Source organism: Lathyrus oleraceus, chromosome 4, assembly GCF_024323335.1.
Source record: "Lathyrus oleraceus cultivar Zhongwan6 chromosome 4, CAAS_Psat_ZW6_1.0, whole genome shotgun sequence".
Taxonomy (NCBI): Eukaryota; Viridiplantae; Streptophyta; class Magnoliopsida; order Fabales; family Fabaceae; genus Lathyrus; species Lathyrus oleraceus.
The window spans coordinates 43,684,879-43,711,545 of record NC_066582.1 but is presented as its reverse complement, the minus strand read 5'-3'; the positions used below and the strand labels follow the sequence as shown (position 1 = coordinate 43,711,545).

At 34.6% G+C, this 26,667-nt stretch overlaps 1 protein-coding gene across 1 annotated transcript; it reads left to right on the top strand.

The window, feature by feature from the left end:
* The first annotated feature begins 2,974 nt into the window (after positions 1 to 2,974).
* Positions 2,975 to 6,490, top strand: LOC127138759 (guanosine deaminase). Its single transcript, XM_051065270.1, has 5 exons — positions 2,975 to 3,168; positions 3,597 to 3,656; positions 4,429 to 4,619; positions 5,786 to 5,890; positions 5,991 to 6,490. The coding sequence occupies exons 1-5, from the start codon at positions 3,153 to 3,155 to the stop codon at positions 6,177 to 6,179; spliced, it is 561 nt and encodes a 186-aa protein (XP_050921227.1). The 5' UTR covers positions 2,975 to 3,152; the 3' UTR covers positions 6,180 to 6,490.
* Positions 6,491 to 26,667: the final 20,177 nt, after the last annotated feature.

Genomic DNA, 26,667 nt, shown 5'->3' with positions numbered 1-26,667 from the left:
TCATAAACTTCACCGAATCAGGATGTGTCTAAAAGATATCAACAACAACATTTGAGTCTTATTTCTAGTCCAACACATGTGTTTTTCTCTATGAATAAGACTCAACAACATTTGCATTTTCGTAAATGGACCTCTCTTGCTCGCATTGTATGTAGCTCTAACTTTATACACCTGGATAACACTAGTGAGGTTTTCTAGAACTCTGCCTTCCAAAGCAACAACTATGTACCTTGGAGCCATGTTGTACTTCGTCATGTTATTCAAAAACTGTCTTTCATGATCTTTTAGACGACCCAATATGCCATGGCCTTCTAAATCTTTAGATACTTTATGATTGTGTAACCCACACCTAACCATCACCTTCCAACCGCTACCACTTGGCACAGATCTCAGTCTAAAAGGACATTTAACTTTCATACTACAAATGCCTTTAGAGGAATTATTGCTTTCAAATGTATTCTTCCTTTTGTAGTTTCCTCATTTCTCATAACCCATAATCAATTTATCTTTCCTACTTCGCTTCCCATTTGCAGTATCAGAACAAACAATCACAATAATAATACCATGTTGTTTACCAATAGTCTGTGCTCATTGCTAATACGTCAGATCAAGACTAAAATATATGTCATTTACAACATATAAAAAGTATACTATCAATATCATATAGACAAATAATTTTTCAATAAACTTGTTACATAGAAAACATATCACGTTAGTGGTGAAGAACCGCGTAAAATTTGTAGAAGACCCTGTCAGCTCTAGACAACACAAGTAAAACATTTTTCTGCAGTATTACCAAATTTTTTGAGTATGAGCAAAATTTACGGTATAGGAAAAATTTGAATTTTTTAGGAGTTTGAGTAGTTTTCCAATAATTTCAATAATTTCCGATATGAGTTTGGGGGTTTTCAGGTAAATATCGAAATTTTTAAAAATTTTGTTATCTTTTCATAGAAAAATTTCAAAATAATGGTAAAAATGCGAAAGAAATCGTGTAGAAAATTTTATTTTTAATATGTTAATAAAAGTGAGTTTTTTTAAAAATAAATAAATTTTGATTGATAAATAATAAAAGAATAATTTCAAAAATATGAAAACGTAGAGTGCAGGTATAAAAGAGAGGGTGGCAAATAAAATGCTCGAGAAATAGAATCCAAGCCCATCTACCCATCTAGACAAGGTGCACTTTCTTTGTTTAGACTATGGACAAATGTTCTAATTTCCTACATTGAAGAGAGCTTGTGAGCAAGATAAAAGTTATTTAAAGGTAGATTAAATTATGTTTAATTATAACGATATAAAAATAAATTGAATAATGTAAATTAAAAAATATATGTTTACCTTACACGTCAATTTCAAATAGAGTCAATTAAAAATCATGACTAATTCTATAATCAATCGACTTGTTGGAAGACCCACATATATTTCCTCCACATCATAAAAATGCAAATTAATAAAATAATATATTTTCTTTTTAAGATTTAATTATTATACATTAAAAATATAAAAAAAATAAATTCTTTTCGACGTAAATATCTATGATTGTTGATTGAATGTTTATTTCAATTAAATTTATTTTTTAATTAGCAATATGTCTTTTTTTATCATCAATTCTGACATCAAATTATTTTAATCCTCTTTAATAGTTGTAATGGTCAGGAGGATAAGGGGATAAGAAAAAATTAATTAAATCGACAAACCAAACCAAACCAAACAAAAATAGAATTGATTGCTTTTTATTCGATTCTAAAACCAAACCGAATCAATGAAAACTGATGTGGTTTGATTCGGTTCTCGATTTTAGTTTTTAGGAACCGTCAAACCGATGAATATAATTATGCTCTAAATCTTTTATTCCACCCATCTTTAAGCCTAAATTTTAGGTTCAAACCATTCTTTGCTTATACTTCCTTCTTTCAACAGAACAAACATCTAGAACCAATCTTCAAAACATAGAAAATAGAAACCATAAGTCACAAAAAATTGTTTTAACTAAACTGCTGCTCTCGTTGCCCGCCACAACTGTTGCTCTCTCTACCGTGTTTTTATAAATTATGGTCGCATTCTTTGTGTTCAAGTTCTCTTAGTTAATTTTTATATTATTAATCTTTTCTTTTTTTTTCATCTTCCTCAATATAAATTGAGGTGTGTTTTGTTATGTTCTATTTTTTTAATCTTTGAAATCTCTTTCCAACCTTTTGATACCAAGTGTCAACTTTTATATATTTGAAATCTTTGAAATCTCTTTGAAATCTCTTTGAAATCTTTAGTATGAATTAAGAGCAACATGTAACTTATTTAAAAAAATAGAACATTAAATAAATCATATAAAATATATTATTTTATTAAATAATAAAATAAAATACATCGAAAAACATAATACAGAAGAATATATTAATAAATATAATATTTAAAAAAAATATTATAAATCAATCAATCGAACTAAACTGATTAATTTGATTCGGTTTCATTTTTAAAAAATATTAAAAATCAAATCAAATCAAATATTATTAATTTGAACAATTTTTTATCAAACCAATATAAATCGACCCGATTAGTATGGAGATCAAGTCATGATCTCGATCAAATATATCATCAATCATCATTACCTGATATAACTTTTCCTTTTAGAAACGCACCAAAAGTTACCTAATAAACACGCATAGGATAGGGCGGTTGAGTAACGTGTGTAACGAATGAGTCTGAGTCATGAGATCAGATCTCACACAAAAATCACATTACATTATTATTTTCCTATTTTTGCCTTAAAAAAAATACGACTTTATACTTTTCTAGGTAATTCCGACCTTACATTTCAATTTTAAAAAATTACGATAAGATAAATTAAAAAGTAAATAAGGAAAGTTCGTTTTCCCCTTTTGTTTTCAATCACTTTTTTTCATTATAACATTAAATTCTCGGCAACAACATCAAAACCTTTTATTTGAATCATTAATCACCACCTTTATTTTATTCATTTTCGCATCGAAACTCACATGGCCAATTATAGTATTTAATTATTTATAATTATTATATTTATTTACGTACTATATTTATTTATTTTCGTGGACTCTATTCTCTTCACCATCCCCATTGTTTTTCTTCATCGTTCTTCTTTCTATTCCAACAATTTTCCGATTTCGAACGATATCATGGAAGAAGTTAACGGTATAACACTATCATGAATTTGTATATTTTTTATTTTCATTTCAACTACACAATTGAGTTTTTTCCCCTTTAATTTAAACTTTTTATGATTTTTTTATAATTTTGATGTTTATTTTTCGATTATCCTTTTCATTGATTTTAGTTTTCATTAATCTTGAAGCGCAAGCTCCGGAATTGAAAAAGTAATGATTGATTTTGGAATTTTCGTGCAGCATATTTTTGTAGAACCTTGATTATACCCTAAAATATTTTGGGATTTGTTTTGGAAGTAATTGCTGATTAATTAGGTGTATAAACTTGTGGATGATGATTTTTTGGGCTGTTTGGATCCTTGAAATTTCTATATAGCTACATGAATTTTGTTTAGAACTTTTCAGAATGTTGTATTTGGTTTAGTGAGTTTGATTGTATTTTGTTGATTGTTCTAGTTGTTGAAACTAAGGATGGAACCGTTTCGGTAGCTACTGCGTTTGCTGGTCACCAGGAAGGTAATGCTTCAGCATAATGTTCATGGCTGATTTATTTATTGTACTTTGAGGTTTGAGGCCCTAGTTTTTCTTTTACATAATAATCTGCTGTTGTTAAGTTTCCTTTCAGATTATTGTTATTTAATTGTGAATCAAATTATACATTGACTTACTACCAGGTCTCTCTTAAGTTTTTGGAGGCTCCGCATAGATTAGCCTCGGTTTAACCGGGACAAAACAAATATGAGCCGACAAATATTTTATGAGAGCCTATCTAGCCAACTGTCAAATTTTGGACTATGTGCAGTAGCCCGCTATGTTGTGATTCATTTGGATAAATCGGGATTCATCATAGCATAAGATGGACGTTATGTTCTAAATAGATAAGATGTTCATATCAACTGGATTTAGTTTTGTTTCAAATTGAGATATGAATTGCATGTATAGTAAGATGTTGATAACCATGTTTCAAAGTCTTACTCTTGTCATTTGATTAATACAATCCTGAAAATTATGATTCAAATTGGCACACAATTGGCTTGATAAGAAAAAAGACACGTAGTATCATATGATGTTTATAATCATGTTGCAGAGATTTACTCATGTCATTTCATTAATACAATGCTGAAAATTATGATTCTAATTGGTAAACAATTGGTTTGATGACAAAAATACTTGCATTATTTTTTCTATTGTTGGTGGTTGAAAACAACAATCTGGAGTTTTATTTTATCTGCTTGGATTGTGCTGCCCTCTTATCACTTGTATTCTGGTGTTTCTGTTGGTCAATTAGCTGTGCAGGCTAGAGACCACAAATTTTTAAGAAAAGCAGTTGAAGAAGCATATAAAGGGGTAGATTGTGGAGATGGAGGCCCTTTTGGTGCTGTTATTGTTCACAACGATGAAGTAGTTGCTAGTTGTCACAACATGGTTCTGAATTACACCGATCCAACTGCTCATGCAGAGGTCACAGCAATCAGAGAGGTTAGACTATAAACAACAAATATTTTTCTTATACAGCATGGAAAATTGCAGTTTTTTCTATTAGGAAATATTGGTATTCTTTATTACATTTGTGTTTTCTGATTGAAATATCATTCATCACTCTAGACGATGGTTACATCCTGCCGAATTTGATAAGTGATTGGTTGAAAGCAGTTTTAATTCATGTACATATTAGGAACTTAAAAGGTTTGGCCAGACATGATTGAAGAAAGATTGAAAACTTACATAAAGCAGGTTTTCCAAAGAATTCTGTGCAAAATAATCTAGTTTGTGGTAGCTATTTTAATATTTTAACTTAGGAGATCTATGAATTAAGAACTTAAAAGCTTTGGCCTGATAAGATCGATAGATTAAAAACATCAACATGACAGACACTGCTACAAAAGATACTATTCAATCTTTGGTCAACTCTATAAATTAAGCTTATTAAGAACAACAGTCTAGCCACTAATTAAGATGATTTTTTACTGTCTTTTTTATTCTCACAAGAACAGTTTTTGAAATGATCAATTTGAAGATGTCATTGGTCAAATAAGGGTTTTCAACATATGTTAGGTTTGGTATATGCAAGAAATATAAAAGGGGTTTTATTCTTGAATCTGATACTCAATTATAAGATCCGATGCATGTAGCACATGATCCATATCTTGTGGGTGCCATTATCCTTTAGTTTTAGTAAGCTCTTGCTGGAAAGTGGCAAGAACTCTTGTAACTGTTGTTGAATTTATTAGATATATGCTTCGGAAAGATTTTACATGATATTAGGGCACATATAGTACACGATGCTATTCTCACGTCACCATAGGGTGCTTTATCTGTTTAAGTTTTAATATCTAGATATGACTCAGATGAAAATGCTGCAGCATTTAACGGTAGAAAAAAGAAATAGTTGCTACCAGAATTTAACATCTTGTTGCCTCGTTTTAAACAACAGGTTAATGGTTAGATATCAATTAGATTCCCAGCTTTATATCACTCTTGATTTATTTGAAAGGCTAGCACAGACTTTATAAGCTCTTAAATTAAAAAACAAACTAAAAAATTTGTATGTTATTTTGTATTCCTTTTTTTTAATGCATAGGTTGTAGCAAAGTTTATGCAATGGTAAACAAAAATATGATTGATGCAGTGCTTTCAATTCACAGGCTTGTAAGAAGCTTAAGCAGATAGAACTTTCAGATTGTGAAATATATGCTTCTTGTGAACCCTGCCCCATGTGCTTTGGTGCAATCCACCTCTCGCGGATTAAGGTAGGTTAGAACATAGAATCACCTGTTTTCCTATATGTCTCATTTGTATCAACGTTGTCCTGTTTTGAGCATAACTTATTACAATATTCTTCTTAAACAGAGATTGGTTTATGGAGCAAAGGCAGAGGCAGCAATCGCTATTGGGTTTGACGATTTTATTGCAGATGCATTGCGAGGTACTGGATTCTACCAGAAAGCAACGTTGGAAATTAAAAGAGCTGATGGTAATGAGGCCATGATTGCAGAAGAGGTTTTTGAGAAAACAAAGGCAAAATTCCAAATGTATTGATATCAATTCTTTTCACACATAATGACAATCAGCCATAACTGTTCATAGCGGATTGATCTCATTTGAGTATGACAGTATTCACTACAATTCGGATTGCATCGGATAATCACTATCTGATTGTCATTCTGTTCTAATTCACATTTCACATGGGAGGATATCAAACATTCCCTTCTTTATCATGTAATTGCCATTTGCTACCGATGTTAAATGAAGCCTTTTTTTTTTTACTGAAGTTACATTTTCATGACGTTCAAACCAACATGTGGATTGTGTACTTCCCAAGTTTCTAATATATTACCATTGTGATTCTAGTTCTAGTAACAAATTGGGAAAACATGGTGAATTGTTCTGAGTTTCTGAGCATTGAAATTGCACCTATTGATGTATTGGTGTTAGAATTTGCTACAGGTCTAAGAAGCTACCCTACAATGTTTTTTAATTACTTATTCTGCAAGTGATATTATTTGGGAAATGCTAACTTATTTAGCACGAAGCTGAAATTTAACCAATTTCAAATGTAGTGAAGGTTGAATGCAATTATTATGTCAAGAGCACATGAGAATATGTTAACATGGTAGTCCTTGCGAAAGTTAGATGGTGTCATAAATCTTTCAACTTCATTATAATCAAGAGCACATATTTTTCACCATAGTGCTGTACCCCATGGGCTAGAATTTCACACTATTTTCTTAACTCTAAACATCCATAATCAACACCCGCAGAAAAACTAATTTTTCTAAACAACCGAAGAAAAACATATAAATGGTTTTACACCATATTTTTCTAAACACGCAGACGAGAGTGAAAACATATTTTTCTCGTTTTGTTTTCTGTTTGTATTAAGTGGATGTTTAGTTTTTTCTTGATGGCATGATGCTCAATTTGAGATGAACCTCTTTTAGTCTTACATGATTTGTGTAATCTTAACGGGAGAACCCCCAGGATACAAAATGTAAAGTTTCATTTTTTGATGAAGATATAAGTAAGAAGGGAGCGTGGGAACAATGTACTCATAACAGTGGAAGATAGTTATGGATTAATTGTGGGAAGTCATGAAGATGGTCGGGTATCTGGTCGTGAAAAATAAAAAGCTAAGGAAATTTCATGAGGAGGGTCAATTTCTTGAAGCTTAAAGGAAGATTCCATACCTTACTGCAGATAATGCTAAGCTTGGGAAACTTCTTAAAGAAGGTCGGTTTCGGGAAGCTGATGAGAAGGTTGTCCCATGCCACAGAAAAATGGGGCTGTAAAAGTTGTATGTTGAATACGTATCAAATGTTGTTGTCATCAGCCCTCGATGTTTTGAAAATTCCATTATGAAAATTCGTGCTTTGAATACTAGTGTGTACCTTGAGACAGTTGGCATAAGCATTTTCAAAAGGGTGTTAGTTCACCATGCTGAAAAATTACAAAAGTCCATGGATTTCGGATGACGTATCCTATACACTCTAACACTTTAGTGAATGAGTCACCCATTTTGTCCAAAATATTTATGGAATTCTCTGTAAAAAGTCAATATCTTTACGTTTAGTGAGGTTTACGGAGATACATCTCCGAACGAGGTTTAATTGATATACCTCGCACAAGGACCTTCCTTCTTCATTTTTTACATTTGTATAAATCTTTCAACTTTAGAGCTCGTGAGAAAGAGTCGTTTTTCAATCTTCAACATTATTTCAACTGCATTGCAATCAATCCAAGTTGATTCCTTTCACTCAATTCAAGCTTTCACACAACTAATCTCTCGTTCGGTATGTTTCTCATTTTCTTTCTATTTTTGATATGTGATGCATAAAATAGGTTGTTTAAAATGCATTAGTTTGTAGTTACATTCAAAATAGATACTTTGTTTAGACATGCATACAAATTTGTTGATGTTTAGAGCACTGTCTGCATTTTCTTGAAATTCTACAATGTCACACATTTTTAAGAAGATACATCTCCGATTATTTCTAGAATTTTTTATCTTCCCAGTTTTACAGAGACACATCTCTGAATCTTTTTTGATTTTGTTTTTCTGTTTTACAGAGATGTATCTCCGAAATTTATTTGCCTTTGATTTTAATATTGTTTTCAATTTTATTATTATAGAATTAATGGGTGATAACTAAGATAGGTTGAGGCACGATCGTGTATCCCAACATGCGTCCGTTTGTAGTGAGAGAGCAGCGCGCTCGAGGCCACGAGTTAGTGATAGTTCGTCTGACGCGGAAGCATCGACTTCACATGGCCGTCTGTCTCAGGCTTCACAAGGTCGTGCATCTCGGGCCTTGACCTCCTGAAGGGCACGTGTCTCATATTGACCCTCCAGCTTATGAAGCCCTAACTACTATTGATCCCGTTCCTAATAGTTTTCTAGGATACCCATATGACACCTTCTTACTTCCTCTTTATGATGAACATGCTACTAGGCATATGTGGGAAGGAGAGGTATATTTTTTACTTTTATGCTACATTTATTTCATACTAATTAAGTTGTTCTTAGAGTTCAGAATGTGAAGACCGTCGTTCTGACAGAACTCGATAAAATTAACAACATAAATTTTTATAACAAAATAATTTTCTGGTTCTGAATTTTGTTTAAAAAAGCTGAAATTTTACCGATTTCAGCGCAAAAGTGTGAAAATGATATCCGACCATTAAAAATTCAGATCTTTAATGTTTAAAAACAACGATAAAACTTTATTAATTAATTAAGGACTATTAGTTTTCAAAAATAATTTTAAATTTGTAAATTGTACGTGCAAAAGCAGGCAACTACAGTTCCGAGATCCAATAAAGTGAGCCATATTTTTAAATTAATAATTATAAATTTTAAAATAAATTGAAGTGTTGAATTTTATACGAGTCCCAAAGGTACTCGGAAATTACATTCCGGTCTCCGTTTCTATTAATTATAAAATTAGTTATTTTAATCCGTTTTTAAGCAAAACTCTTACCAATAGCCTTAGATTTACAAAGTGACAATAGATAACGGTATGTTGGTAGTGGTCCCTGTGGGTTCGACATTTTTTATACTAAAACTAATATTTATGTGCACTTGCGGAGAGACCATCAAACATCAAGTAGCCCTACATACATGATGTATCATAAACTTCCTTGGCAGACTAAGATGCAAAACTCGTTTGCCATTATTAACCTTATAAGGATGGGAACATGATAACCAAAGTCATGTTGATTAATTATTCATCATAAAAAATATTAAAGGACGACTTTTATTCTCTGGTCTTTAGCCCTTCTTGATAGATCTATGTGCTTGTAGGTATTGTTAAGGTGATTCAAGATGTTGGAGTTTATTGATAGTAAATCTGCAATCAAGTGATTGATTGTTTGGTTTTGATTATGACGACACCTGATATCAAACGATATCTAATGAAGTCCCTATCTATTGGAGATTGCACAAACGGTCTAATATGCTCAAGTGGATTTATTAAGCTATCATCTTGAATCAAGCTATCCTTTTAAGATACTATTGAAGATCAAGTCATATCTTTGAAGCCAACACTCTGGTCAAATTACATTCAGGTGAAAACTTCTGCTTCAAGGTTCAACAATAGTTTATCTTATGAATTCTCTAATGATGGTAATCAACTTGAAGCTATCTCAAGTGTCATTAAGAAGATTTAAGGTTCTTGTGTGATGCTAAACTCAAATATAATGATGCCAAGACTTAAAGCTTTAGAGTTGTTAAAGATAGGAAGTGTGAGAGAGAGTTGAGAAACCCACTTATTAAAAAAAACACATGAAATTGTTTTTAAGGCCTAGCTAACTGATAAAGGGATTGTCTAATTAATTGAAGAATTTTTTACAACTGGATAATCGATTAGTCCTAATCGTCTAATCGATTATTTTCACTTGTTTGAGTCTAAAATAGATTGGGATAGTCTCTTGATGATTGGTAATGACTAAATATCAATACCTTCCATTTGTGCCTTGAATGATTATTTATTTGGGGTCAATAGTCGATTGGCTAAATCGATTATGGCATTCACTTTTTCCATGGATTATTTCCAAATTTAAACCATAATTTGGCCTATAAATAGAGAGGTTCTATATTATTTCATTTCACTTAGTAAACAAGATTTGATCTCACTTTCTTTTCTCTCATCATTTTCTCTAAATCTCTCATTTTCTCACATAATTTGCCATTAGTTCTTAGAGAGTATTCTTGAGTGTAAGTGAGGACCATTGTTCTGGGTAATGACTATTGTAATTCATCAAGAGTGTATTATCTATTAAGTAAATATTTCTTCTATAAACAGTTGTTTAGTTTCCAGCTAAACCTGTAAAAGCTCTTGTTTGGTTCCAGGGATTGTCTTAAGAAGTCTTTGTTTGTTTAATGAGTTTCACCAAGAGAAAAAAGATCTCTTTTTGTTCGTGAAGATCAACTTAAATCTCCAAAACGGTTATTGAGACCAACCCAATTAAAATATCTATTGATTTAAGATTAACCTGTGTAAAATCTTATTTTGGTTCTTGAGTTCAGCCTAATATAAAAGCTAACTTGGTTCAATATTAACTTGTGTAAAATTGTAACTTGGTTTGAGGCCAACCCTTTAAAAACCCCAGATCGGTTCGGAGGTCAGCCAACTTAAAACTCTGTCTCGGTTCGGAGGATAGCCATTGTAAAACTCCATCTTGGTTCGAGATTAGCCTGTGGAAAATGTTTGTTTGGTTCGGAGGATAACCACTATAAATCATGTTCATTATTTGGTTGGAAGTTAGAGTTTAAACTTTATTTCCTTGTATAAGGAGGTTCATGGGTCATCCTTGTAAAAGCTCTCAAGATTAGTGGATACTCTCAAGAGTAGTTCTTGAGGATAAGAGTAGGTTAATTTAGGTCGAACCTTTATAAATTCTGGTGTTTCTCTCCCTCCCTTATCTCTTTATTTTATTTTCTTTCCGTTGGTTTTCCATCTATTGTTTTATTATACTATGTATTCACTTGTTTTCTTTACAAAATATTTTTAAAATATGACTTTTTAACAAGTGGTATCAGAGCCTATTTCCTGTTTTATGACTAATCGTCGAAGAAGATGACTTCCAACAGTTCTTATAACAAAAGGAATTTCCTAAACACACCTCAACATTTTAATGTGGAAACATGAATTAAAATTTTCATTCAAAGTATTATTCTTAGATTGTGGGAAACGATAATCAATGGTCCATTTATCCCTACTCACTATGTTAATAGTGAAGTAGTAAATAAACCTATTTTCCTTTGAACCAAAGAAGACAAGAGAAAATTTGAATTTGATTTTAAAGTTAAAAACTTTTTAGTTATCTCTTTAAATGAAAATTAATTTCTTCATGCCCTAAATTTAATTTTTCCAAGGAAATGTAGGACATTCTTAAAATGATCCATGGAGTCTCTCCAAGTATCAAACAAGAGGGAATGTGAATGTTATCTTTACAGATGGTGTTCAACCATTATAAATCTTGGAAGTCATATTAGAACCTTTGTAGCTAACAAATATCTAAGAGTTAAGAATTGGAATAAAAAATCTTATCCAAACCTTAAATCAAGAGATAAAGATGTTTATGATTTTCACAAAAAATATAAGGAGGAAATCATCGAGAAAATTAATGGGTTGATTCAACTATTGAAAGATGAATGAATGAGATCAATAAACCTTGAAAGATCATTATAAACTTCATCAAAGAACTCTTTTAAATAATAAGAAGAAAAGTAACTCCGGCAAACTTCTTTGAAAGAAAAATTTCAGTGGATGAACGATCCTTATAAGATTCTTCGTCTGATAAAGGAGAAACTTCATCAAGGAAAATACTTGCTTCAACAAATGAATAAGGTGAAGAAGTTTCATTCAATGGAATTTTTGAAAGAAGAAATAAGGAAGAAGTCTCAATAAGCAATATATTTAGAGACTCGATCTTAAGAAGAAATATTGAAAAATCAATCTCTGACAGAATCTTCAAAGATCCTTCATCCGATAAAAAAGAAGAACACATTTGCTTGAAAGCTTTCGACGAAGAAAACAATTGTGAGGTAACAACTTTATCGTACATGGAAATGTTTATATTAAATTCTAAGTTAATCAAAGAACATGATAATATTGAAAATGTAACTTAGATCTTAAAGATTACATTGAGTTTATAGAAAATAGAAATGAAATATTAAGATATGAAATTACTAATATTAGAAACCAAGCTAGTAAGTGTGAGACTTAAATCTCAATGAAAAAGTAAGTGAAATATCTATATGAAACCATAAGTAAATTTACTAAGTGGAAATAAAACCTAGATTTGATTCTATCAAATCAAAGGTCTTCCTTGAATAAAATAGGATTAGGTTTTTAATTGAGCAGATCACATAACAAAGGCTCTAATAAGAAGAAATTAAATTGAACTCTCTATAAATGCTCTTTATGCTTTGAGATTGGTCACTTAGAGACATTTTTTTAATGGTAAACTGATAAGGTCCAAAGGTAATAATTATATACCTCTTAGAGCTACTAACACACCAGGACACAAAAAGATTTAGGTACCGTACAAATGAAAGTTGATTTATTTTACAGGATTCTTTGCATCTTTAATGAAGCCTTAGTGCATATTAAATGGAGTTTTTCAAAGAAAGACATATACCTTTTAGTATATAAGTAAAGGCCATTTCTAATAGTGTTTTATGATTCTGGTGCCTGTGATCAAGTTATTCTCGTTGATGGCGTATTTCAATGGACGTGGTCAACGTATTGCTGTTGAAGATGCTTCTCAAATTTTTTGATGATCTGTGATGATCATTTAACCTCTTGGTAGGTTGAGGTGATAAGTATATGATGTATTTATTTTTCTCATATTTTAACCCAACTCTCCTATCAAACAATTCACAGAGAAGGATTTATGATAATGTGTTTTCATTCCCTCAAAGGGGGGAGTTTTCTCAAATTTAACTGATGTTTAAAGGGGTACACTTTTTAGAGATTGTAAAATTGGAAAAATATGATTAACCCTCTAAAATAAGTGGTTTATTAATTAATTAGACACTTAATTTTTTTTTACTAATGAATCATTTTGGCGTTTAGTTTTTTTGTGGAGAAAATGGTGCAAAGAAATGAATAAAAGGGTGCCAAAATCAGAAATATCAAAGCCCAATGTGAATCCAAGGCCCAAAAATAAAGGACGATGAAAAACAATAAATATTCGATTAGACCTACTGGTATAATCGATTAGAAATGTTTGAATTTCAAACTTTGCATGCTCTAGTCGATTATACCTAATGGTATAATCAATTATAACATTGGGAAATAACAAGTCACCTATTTCTCAACTGCCAACCGGTTGAATGTAATAGATAATCGATTATTAGGAATTTCTAGTCAATTATCTTATGGCTATTTAAAGGTATCCATCATCTTTCTTCTGATTTCTCACTACTTTTCTCTCTTGTGTTCTTATTTGAGTGTTAGAGCAAAAAATTCTTTTTATTTTCTTCACCGTCATGAATGGCACCAAAGATACCCCGTGGATCTAGAGGCTCACCTTATACTACTCAAAGTTCTTTTATTCCCAAGATTAAGAAGATAATTTCAACCAAAACTATGAATTAAGGGAACTCCTTGATTCACACTACTTGGAAGAAAGTTTTTTCAAATATTGTGCCTTCCTCCAAGTTTTGCTAATGCACAATTGAAAATATTCATCTATGAAATTTCAAATGAAAGGTTTCCTACATTGGTGAGAATGTTTTACTCTAACCTGAACTACATAGATATGACTCTTGCTACTAAAGTAAAAAATCACTAGATTTGTCTGTTTCTTGATGAGTTTGCAGGCATTTGCAACCTTTATGCACCGACTCCAACTACGATGATGAGGAAGAAGGTAATAAATTTAACCTTTTGTCCGCTTCTACCTCATTCCTGACATATCCGGAAGCTAACATTCCATCTCCCTTTATTATTGGCATAATGCACCTGGTTTGATTCACTATGTGGTCAACCACGTTCTTATCCTAGGGAAAATTAACTTCAGTCATTTAATCGAATTTGACATAGTTGCAATATGGTTTTTGGAAAATAGAGTTGAAAAGCACCGCGCTAGTGCAATGATCCATTATATGATGGGGACCAAAAAGGAAAACATGCATTTACCATATAGTCGACTAATCACGAAAGTTCTAAAGCATATTGACTTCGATTTAGAAGAGGAAGAATCAGATAATAAACACACATGAATAGGAAAAAACACCTTAAATTTGATGAGAATAAAAATTAACAATGGATTACTAATTCAGCTACCTCCAAAGGCATCAAGAAGAGTTACTACTGGACAAGCCCAGTAAGTAGAGAATGCAATTTTTAAGGATTTTTATTATGAAATCCCTCAAAATTATTCCATTGATGCTCTCCTCAACACCATTCTCTAGAATCAATTAGAAATGATTAGAATGTAAATGAATATTAATTCAAGAGTTCGTCATCTTGCTCACAAGCTCACAAAACCAGAATTGGATCTTCGAGTAGGTTCAACAATGATGATGAAAAGACTAATTAGTTTTTTTATTGTTTATGTTTTAATTTATTTTCTATTTTTTTTTCTCTCCATGTTGTTTCTTTCCCTTGTACTATTTATTTTAAATTAATGAAATCATTTCCCCTTTCTAGTTAATCATGCTTGATCTATGTGAATTATGTGCTTTCATGTTTATCATCTTGTTTTAGAATATTTTTCCCTCCTTGTTTATTATGCCAAAAGGGGAGAAATATACTCTCATGGGATTAGAGTATAGTCTTTACTCATGTGAGGGGGAGTTTAACCACTCCAAGTTTATATTTTTGTTTTCTCTTTTACCACCTCCCTAAGAGATGCGTTATCATCATCAAGGGGGGGGGGTCTATGTGCTTTAAGGTATTATCAATGTGATCCTAGGTGGTGGAGTTTGTTGATAGAAAAGCTGCAGTCAACTGATTGATTATTTAGTTTTGATGATGAAAACACCTAATATCAAATGATATCTAGTGAAGTCCTTATCTATTAAAGATAGTCCAAGCGATCAAAGATGCTCAAGATTTTTTTAATCAAAATATACCCTCGAGTCAAGCTATTAGTTGAAAATGATTTTGAAGATCAAGTTGTCTCTTTGAAGTCAACAATGTGGTCAAACGACATTCAAGTGAAAACTTATGTTTCAAGGTTCGCCGGTTGTTTATTTTCCCAACTCTCTGATGATGGTAATCAACATGAAGATATATCAAACATCATTAAGAATACTCAAGGTTCTTGTGTGATCATAAACTCAAAGATAATGATTCCAAGACTTCAAACTTTGTAGTTGTGAAAGATAGGAAGTGTGAAAGCTCGCCTAGTCGTGTATGTTGATAACGCGAAACCGTATCGTATTTTTGGCCCTATATGCACTGCTTTTTACTCGATTAACACTATTTATTACACAATATTTTACGTTTATTTGCAGGTATTCATCGATTAAAAGGTTTACCGTAAGAAAAATGGGAAATAGAAAAAAGGAAAGAAAAAGGCAAGAAAAGAGAAGAAAATGAACCATCCAATGGGATAATGGGCCACCAAAGCATATGGGCTTGTGGCGCCATTACCCAAAGGATATGGAGCCCGCCACATTGGGCCAAAAGGAAGGTGGCGCCCGCCACCAACCCTTGAAAAGTGGTGGGCGGTTACTACAAGAGTGGCGCTCACCACTCATTATGGATTTAGGGTTGTGGCAACCGCCACAACCAAGTCTCCCCACTTTTCCTACTTTTTCTCCCCCCTTTTAGCTATGGTTTCCACTACTCTTTCTAAAATTGAGGAATGTGAAAAGGATATAAAAAGGAGACCATTCAGACTCGCATAGTCTTCTCTCTCTTCTTCCAATTTTTTTAGTTTACGCTTAATTATTTTCAGCACTATTTTTCTTTTAGTTTTCTAGGAAGTTTCTTACCTTTGTAAAAGTGATAGTTTCTCCACATCGGAGACTATTACGGTTTATTATTTTTTTACGCATTTGGGATCAATTGTAAGGGGTATTCATTGCCAAAGCCTGCCAAAATTATTTAATCGAAGATTCAAGATTCAATTCCAGTTCTTAAATTGCAATCCAGGTTTATTTTTGTTTACTGCTTTATTTATTTATGCCTTACTGTATGTTTAATTCCCCAATTGCCATGTCTGTCACCAGATCTATGTCCGGCTAAACCTTAGGTATCGGTATGTAAAGACCGTCGAAATGACGGGATTCAATAAATAATTGGTGTTAGTTTTTATTAAAACTTATTTTTCCGGTTTTAGTTTCTTAATTTAATCAAACTGTTTTTCGTACGAGAGTACAAAACAAACTAAGGTTACGGTCAATAAAAACGAGAGTTTGAGATTTTAACCAGATAGCTGAAACTAGGCATTGATCCTAAATACAGCAAGATCACTTTAGGGTTAATTAGACTTTATCTATATTCAAAAAGTACTTTTAAATTCAAAATGAGACCGCGAGAGCCAAGCATTATTGTTTAGGAGTATGGTCGGAGTCAATAAAACGAGAGTGTGAGGCTAAGTCCTTTCTATAAATAATTTCTACTGAAGAAATATTTTAACCAATAAGATTACACCAACTATCTATCGAATCCTCGATGTTTGATGTATTACATACCGATATCCCCTATATCTTATATCTTTCTATTTACATTATAGTTGATTATCTTCATCCCTCCAATCTTAAGAACAATCATCAGCCTTAGATTTACATAGTAACATTAGACCACGATACGTTTGATTATTAGTCCTTGTGGGTTTGATAATATTTAAAACTACGCGATATGACCGTGCACTTGCAGTCACGATTCACATAGACTTACCAAAGTCGCGATCAAGTTTTTGGCGCCATTGTCGGGGACTAATTTAGTCGATATCGTAACTCCAGTGTTGCCCAGTATAGACTAAGGCACTATTTTCTCTATTATTATGTATCACCCAAATTTTCTCTATGATTATCACTCCCAATATTTTGAGGAATCGCAAGATTCCTATAAATCCAACCTGGAATATATTAATGGAGGATTTCATTGAGACGCAAACTCGCTCTAGGATAGAATCTATGATGGAACGCTTTGTGGCTACACAAACTCTTCAAAATGAAGAATTTAGAAAACAAAGTCTCTATACCAATGAAACCCTTACACAACTGAACATTGTGGTCGAGTCCCTCGTCACTCACAACGAGGCATTGGAGACTCAAATATCCCTGCTTGTGCAGACATCTCTAGGACCATTCCCTAAGAAACATGTGGATTTTGTAACAATCACCAGTGAAATTTTTACCGAAAATCCTAAGGAGAGTGATAATGAGGAGGGTTCAGATGAGAAGAGAGTAGATATTGAGAAAGAACCACCGACACCACCCGAGAGGGAGGTTGTCAAAGAGGTAGAGAAGGAAGAACTATATGTTGTTCCTCCTTCCTATAAATCACTGATTCCTTTCCTGTAAAGGTCTGTGGAAGTTAAGGTAGACCCCAAATCCGAAAGATATGAAGAGCTACCGAAAAATATCCACACCAATGCACCTTTATTTGAGACCCTGAACAAGAAGAGAAAATTAGAAGACCATGAAACTAGGGAACTCATTAGTATTAAAAGGGGAAAATTAGACTTTGAGGTGGTCGATGAAAAAGTTGAACCTGAACCTGAAAAGCTAGCTCTCAGGATAGAGCCAGAACCACCACCACAAGTTCAGAAGGATAAACTACCTCGCAGAAGAAAAAGAAGAAAAGGTGATGGATACGAGATATGGATTGATAAGTGGTCATAGAAATCAAGGAAAAGTGAAAAGTTTGACCGAGGATTCATCCTTGAAACATGCGTAAAAGTGAACCTCGTACTAAACTGGGAAAAATGCCATTTCATGGTCCGACAAGGAATCGTGCTCGGACATATAGTATCCAACAAGGGGATTGAAGTCGACAAGGCCAAAATAGAAGTTATAGAAAACCTTCAGCCTCCGAAAACCGTAAGAGAAATACGAAGCTTTTTAAGACACGCCGGTTTCTATCGGCAATTCATTAAAGATTTCTCAAAAATCACCAAACCACTGACTGGCTTATTGATGAAAGACGCTGAATTCATCTTTGACGATAAATGCCTAGCGGCGTTTGAACAACTGAAAACATCTCTTATTACCGCACCTATCATGCAACCACCCGATTGGAGATTACTATTTGAAATCATGTGTGATGCTAGTGACTATGCTGTAGGCGCAATCTTAGGACAAAGAAGGGACAAGAAACTTCATGCGATATACTATGCAAGTAGAACCCTAGACCATGCACAGATGAACTATGCCACCATAAAAAAGGAACTTTTAGCCGTAGTGTTCGCTCTGGATAGATTCCGTTCCTACCTAGTAGGAGCAAAGATAATTATCTATATCGATCATGCTGCAATTAGATACCTGTTAAACAAAAAAGACGCCAAACCAAGACACCTAAGGTGGATCTTACTATTACAAGAGTTTGACCTAGAAATCAAGGATAAAAGAGGCATTGAAAACGTCGTAGCCGATCACTTATCAAGAATGAAAGGTATTGAACCTGAACGAGTGCCTATAAACGATGAATTTCCGTACGAAAGACTCATAGCCTAATTGGAAAGAAATACAACTAAAGGTGCGTTAACCCATAAGGATACTAAAACAAACGGAGTAGTGGAAGCAATTTACACCCAAACCATACTACCATGGTACGCTGACTTCATCAACTACTTAGCAGCTAGGGTGCTTCCGCCAGACTTGACTTACCAACAAAAGAAAAAAATATTCCACGATCTTAAACATTACTATTGGGATGAGCTTCTACTTTTCAAGAGAGGCGCCGACAGAATTTTCCGCCGATGTGTCCCAGAAGATGAGGTAGAAAATGTAACTTCCCACTGTCATTCTGCTCCCTATGGAGGACATGCAAGAACCTCGAAGACTTGCGCTAAGATCTTGCAAGTCAACCTTTTTTGGCCCACTCTGTGGAAAGATGTCCACATCGCGATCACAAATTGTGACCGGTGTCGACGCATTGGCAACATATCTAGACGCGACGAGATGCCTCTTAAAGGCATTTTGGAATTAGAAGTCTTCGATGTTCGGGGAATCGATTTTATGGGACCTTTCCCATCTTCTTTTGGTAACAAGTATATCCTTGTTGCGGTTGATTACGTATTAAAATAGTTTGAGGCCATAGCCTCTCCAACGAATGACACACGAGTGGTAATTAGACTCTATAAGCGGATAATCTTCCCTAGATTCGGAGTGCCGAGACTTGTCATCAGCGATGGTGGCTCCCATTTTATTTCAAGGATTTTTGAAAAGCTATTACTGAAATATGGAGTCTGGCACCGCGTAGCAACACCCTACTACCCACAGACGAGTGGGCAAGTAGAAGTCTCGAATCGAGAAATAAAACAAATCTTAGAAAAGACAGTTGCCACCTTTAGGAATGATTGGTCCTCAAAATTACCAGGAGCCCTGTGGGCATATAGGACAGCTTATAAGACCCCAATAGGAACCACACCTTTTTAGCTAGTTTATGAAAAATCATGTCATATGCCGGTAGAATTAGAAGATAAAGCATATTGGGCCATTAAGACCCTTAATCTCGATTATACTGCCGTAGGCGAGAAAATAATATTAGATATCCATGAATTAGAAGAACTTAGGTTAGATGCGTATGAGAATGCCCGAATCTATAAAGAAAGAACAAAAAATGGCATGACAATCGCATATTAAGGAAAAAGTTTAAGGAATGCGACAAAGTACTCCTGTTTAACTCCCGCCTCAGACTCTTTCCTGGAAAACTTCGTTCTAGATGGTCCGGTCCCTTCGAAATTACCAATATCTTTCCGAATGGAGAAATAGAGATAAAAGGAAAAACGAGCGAACCATTCATAGTAAATGGCCAACGTTTGAAACATTACCACAATATTGATAACAATGATTTCATTGCAAATCTTAAGCTTGCAGAGCCTCGTGCTCATTCGAAAGAATAACGCCTATCTTATTCCTGTTGAGCTTACAACAATAAACAAAGGGCTTGGTGGGAGACAACCCACACTTTGTCTTTAACTATTTAATTTCATCATAAATTTTATAATTATTACTATGGCTTAATCTTCATTTCTTTGTTATCTTCTTTATTTATTTCTCATAAAGTTAATCGATAAATTTCTATATTATTTACCATTACTAACTTAATGCTATTATCTACTTGATTTTACCTAGCTACTGACTATCACAATGCAACAAGTAGATTACATGGATATAGTCTTTAGAGGCAGAGCTCAAAGGATACGTTTTGAGACTCTATTTCAGAGAGAAATGACAATAACCTTATACCCAGATGAACCAACCATGACCAAATTAGGTATAATAGACAGTGCCATGTTCCTAATTAACCAACTAGGCTGGGACACCTTTGCTATCAAGAGGAAATTTAGTTCCATCACTAGGTTGACTCTAGAATTCCTAAGCTCCCTAGTGTACCTACCAAACCATGGTATGGGATTTAACAGAGGCCTAATCACCTTTAGGTTGTTTGACAAAGACTATCGCTACACCCGCAGAGAAATGGCTGAACTTCTAGGATGTCCTAATGGCCCTGATACCTTTACCATTACCCAGGAAGACATACTTATGGATAATCAATTAGACCTCTTTTGGGGTAGCATCACTAGAAACAACCATCCCTAGCCAGACCTTATGCAATCAGAGAACATCCATAACCCTACCATTCGTTACTTTCATAAGATCCTAGCTTATACCCTATTTGGAAAGGAAAAGAACAGAACCTTAGTGTCTAGAGACGAACTATTTATAATGTACTGTGCATCACAGGCCCGACCTGTTAACGTTGCTATATTCATGATAGCTAATCTATACCGTATAACACATAAAGACTATGGACCAATATCAGTGGGAGGCTTAGTGACCATGATAGCGCATGAAATGGGACTACATTACCCAGTAGTCAGGGTTATACGACCTATGAACATCCGATTTTGTGTCAACACCGGTATCATTAGAAACCTAGGCCCGGATGTGTTTGAATTCTTCATTAACAACCAACCAGTACATCTATTTACCCTGCCATACCCTAGGACGAGTGTACATGATAGGAACAACTGGCTCTATGATTTGGATGGACCACCACCCCAAATCCATGCTCACCCTGACAATTATCTCTCTGATGTTGAATCACATGCCCCAGTTGTAGAGATAGATTTATTCATTACTCTTCTTTGGTATCAAACATTAAAGATTGCTATATTGATAGTTAGGTGGAGAGATCGTCTAAGGATCAATATAGTGATTATCACAATATCATTTAGACATAAATGACTTTGAGAGGATATTTGAACATCATCGATAATCTTAAATCTATATAGTTATCATAAGGAATCATAAGCATTTAGAATAGTGAACTCCACTCTTGCCAAGTTTTTATATTTGATTAAAACCATTTTACTGTTTTTAGTGACATTTACTCACAAGATAATTTTCCAAACAAAACAACTTTGTTACTTTTCAAACTTATAACAATTTGGATTATAGAACGGCGGTAATAACAACCAATCTCTGTGGATACGATATAAAAATATTTGCCGAAGATATACTTTTCAACAAATTGGCGCCGTTGCCGGGGATTGGTGTTCGATATTACAAGCATTGCAATAATTCATTGTTTTAAGTTTTGTTATATTTATTACTATCCCTCTTTTGTTTCACTTGGTTTGTTAGTTTTGTAGATTCTAGTGCATGCGAGGAAAAGCTACCAAGGAGCAATTTCAATTCGATCCCGAAATTGAAAGAACACTTCGGAAGCTCAATAGCAAAACACGAAGAAGAAGGAAACTAGCCGAAGAGAGGAACCGGAGAGAAGAAGCATCTACTTCCGTCCTTGTTCAAATCGAAGAAGTGGTTGTAGAGGCTTGTGAAGGAAACATGGCGGATGACAATCGTACCGAAATATCCGCTAATAGTCCAAGAAGAAATGCTCAATTTGCCCGTGGAGGACGAAATACGGAGATGAAGACCGGAATCCTCCAACTTCTCTATGCAAATCCATTCACCGGAATGGACCATGAAGATCCGTATACCCATCTCATCAAATTCTATGAGATTGCGGGTTCTACGGAAATTGATGAAACGGGTGAAGAGGCATTATTCAAAAGGATGTTCCCACACTCCTTAGTGGGAAAGGCAAAGGAGTGGTACCTTGATCAAGCACCGAGAGTGATGACGGATTGGAATTTTCTAGAAGAAAAGTTCTTAGAAAGATATTTCCCTCAATCCCGATTCATGGAAGCCAAAACGGATATTGCGGTATTCACTCAAGGAAGCAACGAGTCTCTAAATGAGGCTTGGGAAAGATTCAAGTCAATGTTGAGAAAATGCAAGGGTCATGGTTTTGATGAGCTCACTCAAATCCATATTTTTCTAAACGGGCTCCAATCAACTCACAAGACACTTTTGGATGCTACCGCGGGTGGCTCTCTTATGTCAAAGAATGCGGAAGAAGCTAAAGTCATTATTGACCGGATGGCACTCAATGATCGTCAAAGTCAACATGACCGTAGTCCTTCACAACGCAAACCGGGAGTTCTTGAGTTAAATACCAATGATGCCATCCTTGCTCAAAATAAGCTACTTTCTTAACAAGTGGAGTTGCTTACTCAACAAATGGCCAAGCTTCCACAGCAAATGAAGGAAATTCAAGGGTCTCAAGCTCGACATCAAGTAGCAGGTTGGGAATTATGTCAAGGAGATCATCCTACTGGTTTTCCCCCCACTAGAAGAAGTAAGCTATGTGAACAATCAAAATCAAGGCTATCAAAGGAACAATCAAGGTTATCAACCATCAAGGTTCAACAACCAAAATTTTCAGTAGCAAAGTCCTTATCAACACCCAAATTCTCAAGGACAACAATCGCAAGGAGGAAATTCAAAGCTAGAAGACACTCTCCAACAATTCATGCATGCCTCCATGGCAAATCAGAAGAGCAACGAGGCAGCAATCAAGAATTTGGAAAATCAAATAGGTCAACTTGCGAAACAACTGTCGGAACAGACTGCAGGATCCTCTTTCTCTGGTAACACTCAAACTAATCCAAAGGAGCATTGTAAAGCAATTTTTACTAGAAGCGGTAGAGAGTTGACAAGTGGAAAAAGTGAGGAAATTACAGTAGAGAATGATATGGATGCTGTATTGGAAAGTGAGGATGTGGCTTGTGGAAAGGAGAAAGTGGCAGAAACTGCTCAGTTCGCGCCGCGATCTCCCTTCGCGTCGCGAAAACAGCAGAACCAACAATTGATGGAGGAACAACAGTGTGAAGCGGAAATGAAGAAGGAAATTGAACCAAGAAAAAAGAAAAAAAGAGACAACGGAGTGAATGTCATTCCAGTTCAACATCTACCATATCCACACGCACCATCAAAGAAGGATAATGCTAGACACTATGCACGGTTTTTGGACATATTCAAACAACTTCAAATTAATATTCCATTTGTCGATGCATTAGAGCAAATGCCACGGTATGCAAAGTTCATGAATGATATACTCACAAAGAAAAGAAGACATGTGGAAGACGAGACAATCTTGCTCGATGCACGTTGTAGTGCCATCATTCAAAAGACACTCCCAAGAAAGGAATCTGATCCGGGCCGAGTCGTTTTACCGGTAACCATTGAAGACACCTATACTGGTAATGGCTTGATTGACTTAGGATCTAGCATCAATTTAATTCCCCTATCCATTGTCAAAAGATTGGGAAATGTTGAGATCAAATCTACAAGGATGACTTTACAACTAGCTGATAAGTCTACTACTTCACCATATGGAGTTGCTCAAGACATGTTTGTGAAAGTGGACAAATTCTTGTTCCCGGTAGATTTTGTGATAGTAGACATGGATGAGGATCGTGAGGTTCCTATAATTCTTGGAAGACTATTCATGAAAACGGCCCGAATGATGATTGATACTGATGATGGACTAATGAAAGTGAGGTGCAAGATGAAGAGGTTGCCTTCAATCTTTTTGAAGCCAAAAAGCATCCTAATGTTAAGCATGAGTCCTTCCGAATCGATGCCATCAAAGAGGGACTAGTTGAGATCGCAAACCAGGTTCATGTTTCTAATCCATCAGAGAAATCTCTTATCGGAGTCTACAAGGTTTCGTCCAAAAATGAAGGAAAAGAGATCGAAGCAATGTTGCATGAATTAGAGTTTGGTGGAGAGCTTGTTTATCATGAAGAGACAAACGAAGGCTTGGATATGACAAAGAAAGTGGAAGAGCCAAAACTTGAGCCACATTTGAAGTATGTGTTCCTTGGTGATGACTGCACTAAACTGGTGATCATTAACAATACCTTGTCTACAAAAGAGGAGAATCATTTGATACGAGTGCTGAAAAAGAAGGAAGTTGTTAAACTAGTAGAGGTCGGGATGAATTGTTCTATCTCCGATGGTGAATGGGTGAGTGTTGTGCAAGTAGTTTCGAAAATGGGTGGTATCAGATTTTATCGAAGGTTCATCAAGAACCTCTTGAAGACAACAAAGCCCTTGAGAAAGTTGCTCAACAAATCCGGATCGTGAAGACCGTTGAACCGTCGAGCTCAAACGACGTTAAACAAAGCGCTTGTTGGGAGGCAACCCAACGTTGTAAGTCTGCATTTTACATTTTCTCAATTCTGCTGTGTTGATTTTCTTCTGTTTTACAATCTGTGTAATTGGGTTCTATTTTCTGCCGTTCGCCCCGCGACCACCGTTCGCCCAGCGAACTGAATGCAAAGCTTCAGTTCGCGCCGCGAACAAGGTTCGCCCCGCGAACGGTGCGTGGCAGAACCACTTAAATTCTGTTTAGGTTATTTTCTGTTCACTCTTATTTTTCACAAACAACAACTTTTCTTCAACAACCTCACTGCCCCACTTCCAAAACTAATTTTTTTCCCTCTCCATCTCCCAAATCCCAACAATTTCAGAACACTTTCCTTGCACCTGAAGCCCGCACAATTCCTTCCCAAGCGAAATATGTGGCTTATGCTAATTGGCCTGAGGGCAGGCCAGATTTTATGAGGGGTGCAAGAGGTGGTGCAAACCCTAATGATGAGATGGAGGACGTCCTTGGAGATGTAGGTGGTGGCCAAGAGGAGGAGGATTGAGGAGTTGGTGAATTTGAGGAGTTGTTGTCATTTTGAGTTTCTTTGTATTATTTTTGTTTTTGAAAATTTTTGATGTACTTTTGGGTGGCTCTAGTTCACCAAAACTTTGTTTTTAGTTAGTTGTTTTGATATTTGCATGAATACTTTTTGAGATTTAAGTGTGTTACAATCAAACTGGTTTACCAATATTTTTGTTTAATTGTTCTTACTCTTAAGTCAAGCTTAAAGCAACCGAGAAATGATCGCAAAGAAAGAAGCATAGGACACTTCGAATGGTGATGATAAGAATTAGTATCGGCATTTCAAGGTACACTTTATCACTTTCTAGACTTAACATGAGTAGTTTGATGGTGTGTGCAAATTTCATATCATAAACTCATTGAAATGTATGTCACCTTTGAATCAATATAGGACTTAACCAATTGTGAGGAAGCTTTCCATTGTACACTAAAAAGCGGGAAACCAAGCATTATTTTAACTCATTCTTATCATGCTAAATCATGCATCAATCTATTTTTGTGTGAAAATTTTGAAAATGATAGAGGCATTGTTTGTGAGAAAAACCACTTGACCAAAAAGTTTGAATCAACTGACCTTGTGAGGAATAATCCTTAGTTAAACCCCTTTGAGCTTATTTTAGGATTCATTTTATTGATCATTGAAAAATCAATTGAAAATTGTGGAATAAATGAATCCTAATTTCTTTCGTGTCAATTGAAACCTCAAATCGAGTTGTTTGCAAATTTTGCCTTTTGCTTATTTCTAAGTAGGGAGCATTATTGAATAAATTTGGTTTTGAAATCTAAAGTTGGGGAGAGTAAAGTGAAAAGTTGATTAGAAACTTGGGAAAGTGAGTTTTTATGAAAGGGTGAAAATATGAAAAGAAACAAGAAAAAGAAACCACCCTTGAAACCATAAAGCGAAGAAAAGAAAGAAAAAAGCAAAGAAAATGCTCATGGTTGTGTGGATGTAAAAAAAAAAAAAGGGATCAAAGAAAGGGAAATTGTGTAGAGTTGAATGTTTGGGAATGCTCCCTTAGGATAGGCAACTTTGTAAATTCTTGTAATCATGTCCTTTCTTGTAACCTAAGCCACATTATAACCTTTGAAAGACCTCTTGATTCTCATTTTTCACATGATTTGGGTATTTGTTGTGATAACCGCATGATTTGAGTTGCTGTTGATTTAATTGCTTGGATGAGTGAAAGTAACCCTTCATGTTATTCATCATTACATTGATGTGTGTGTAAGTTTGATTCAATTTTGACATATATGGCTTTGAATCCTTTGGAATGATTTTTGCACTAAACCATTTCTCTTGTCATGTTTTG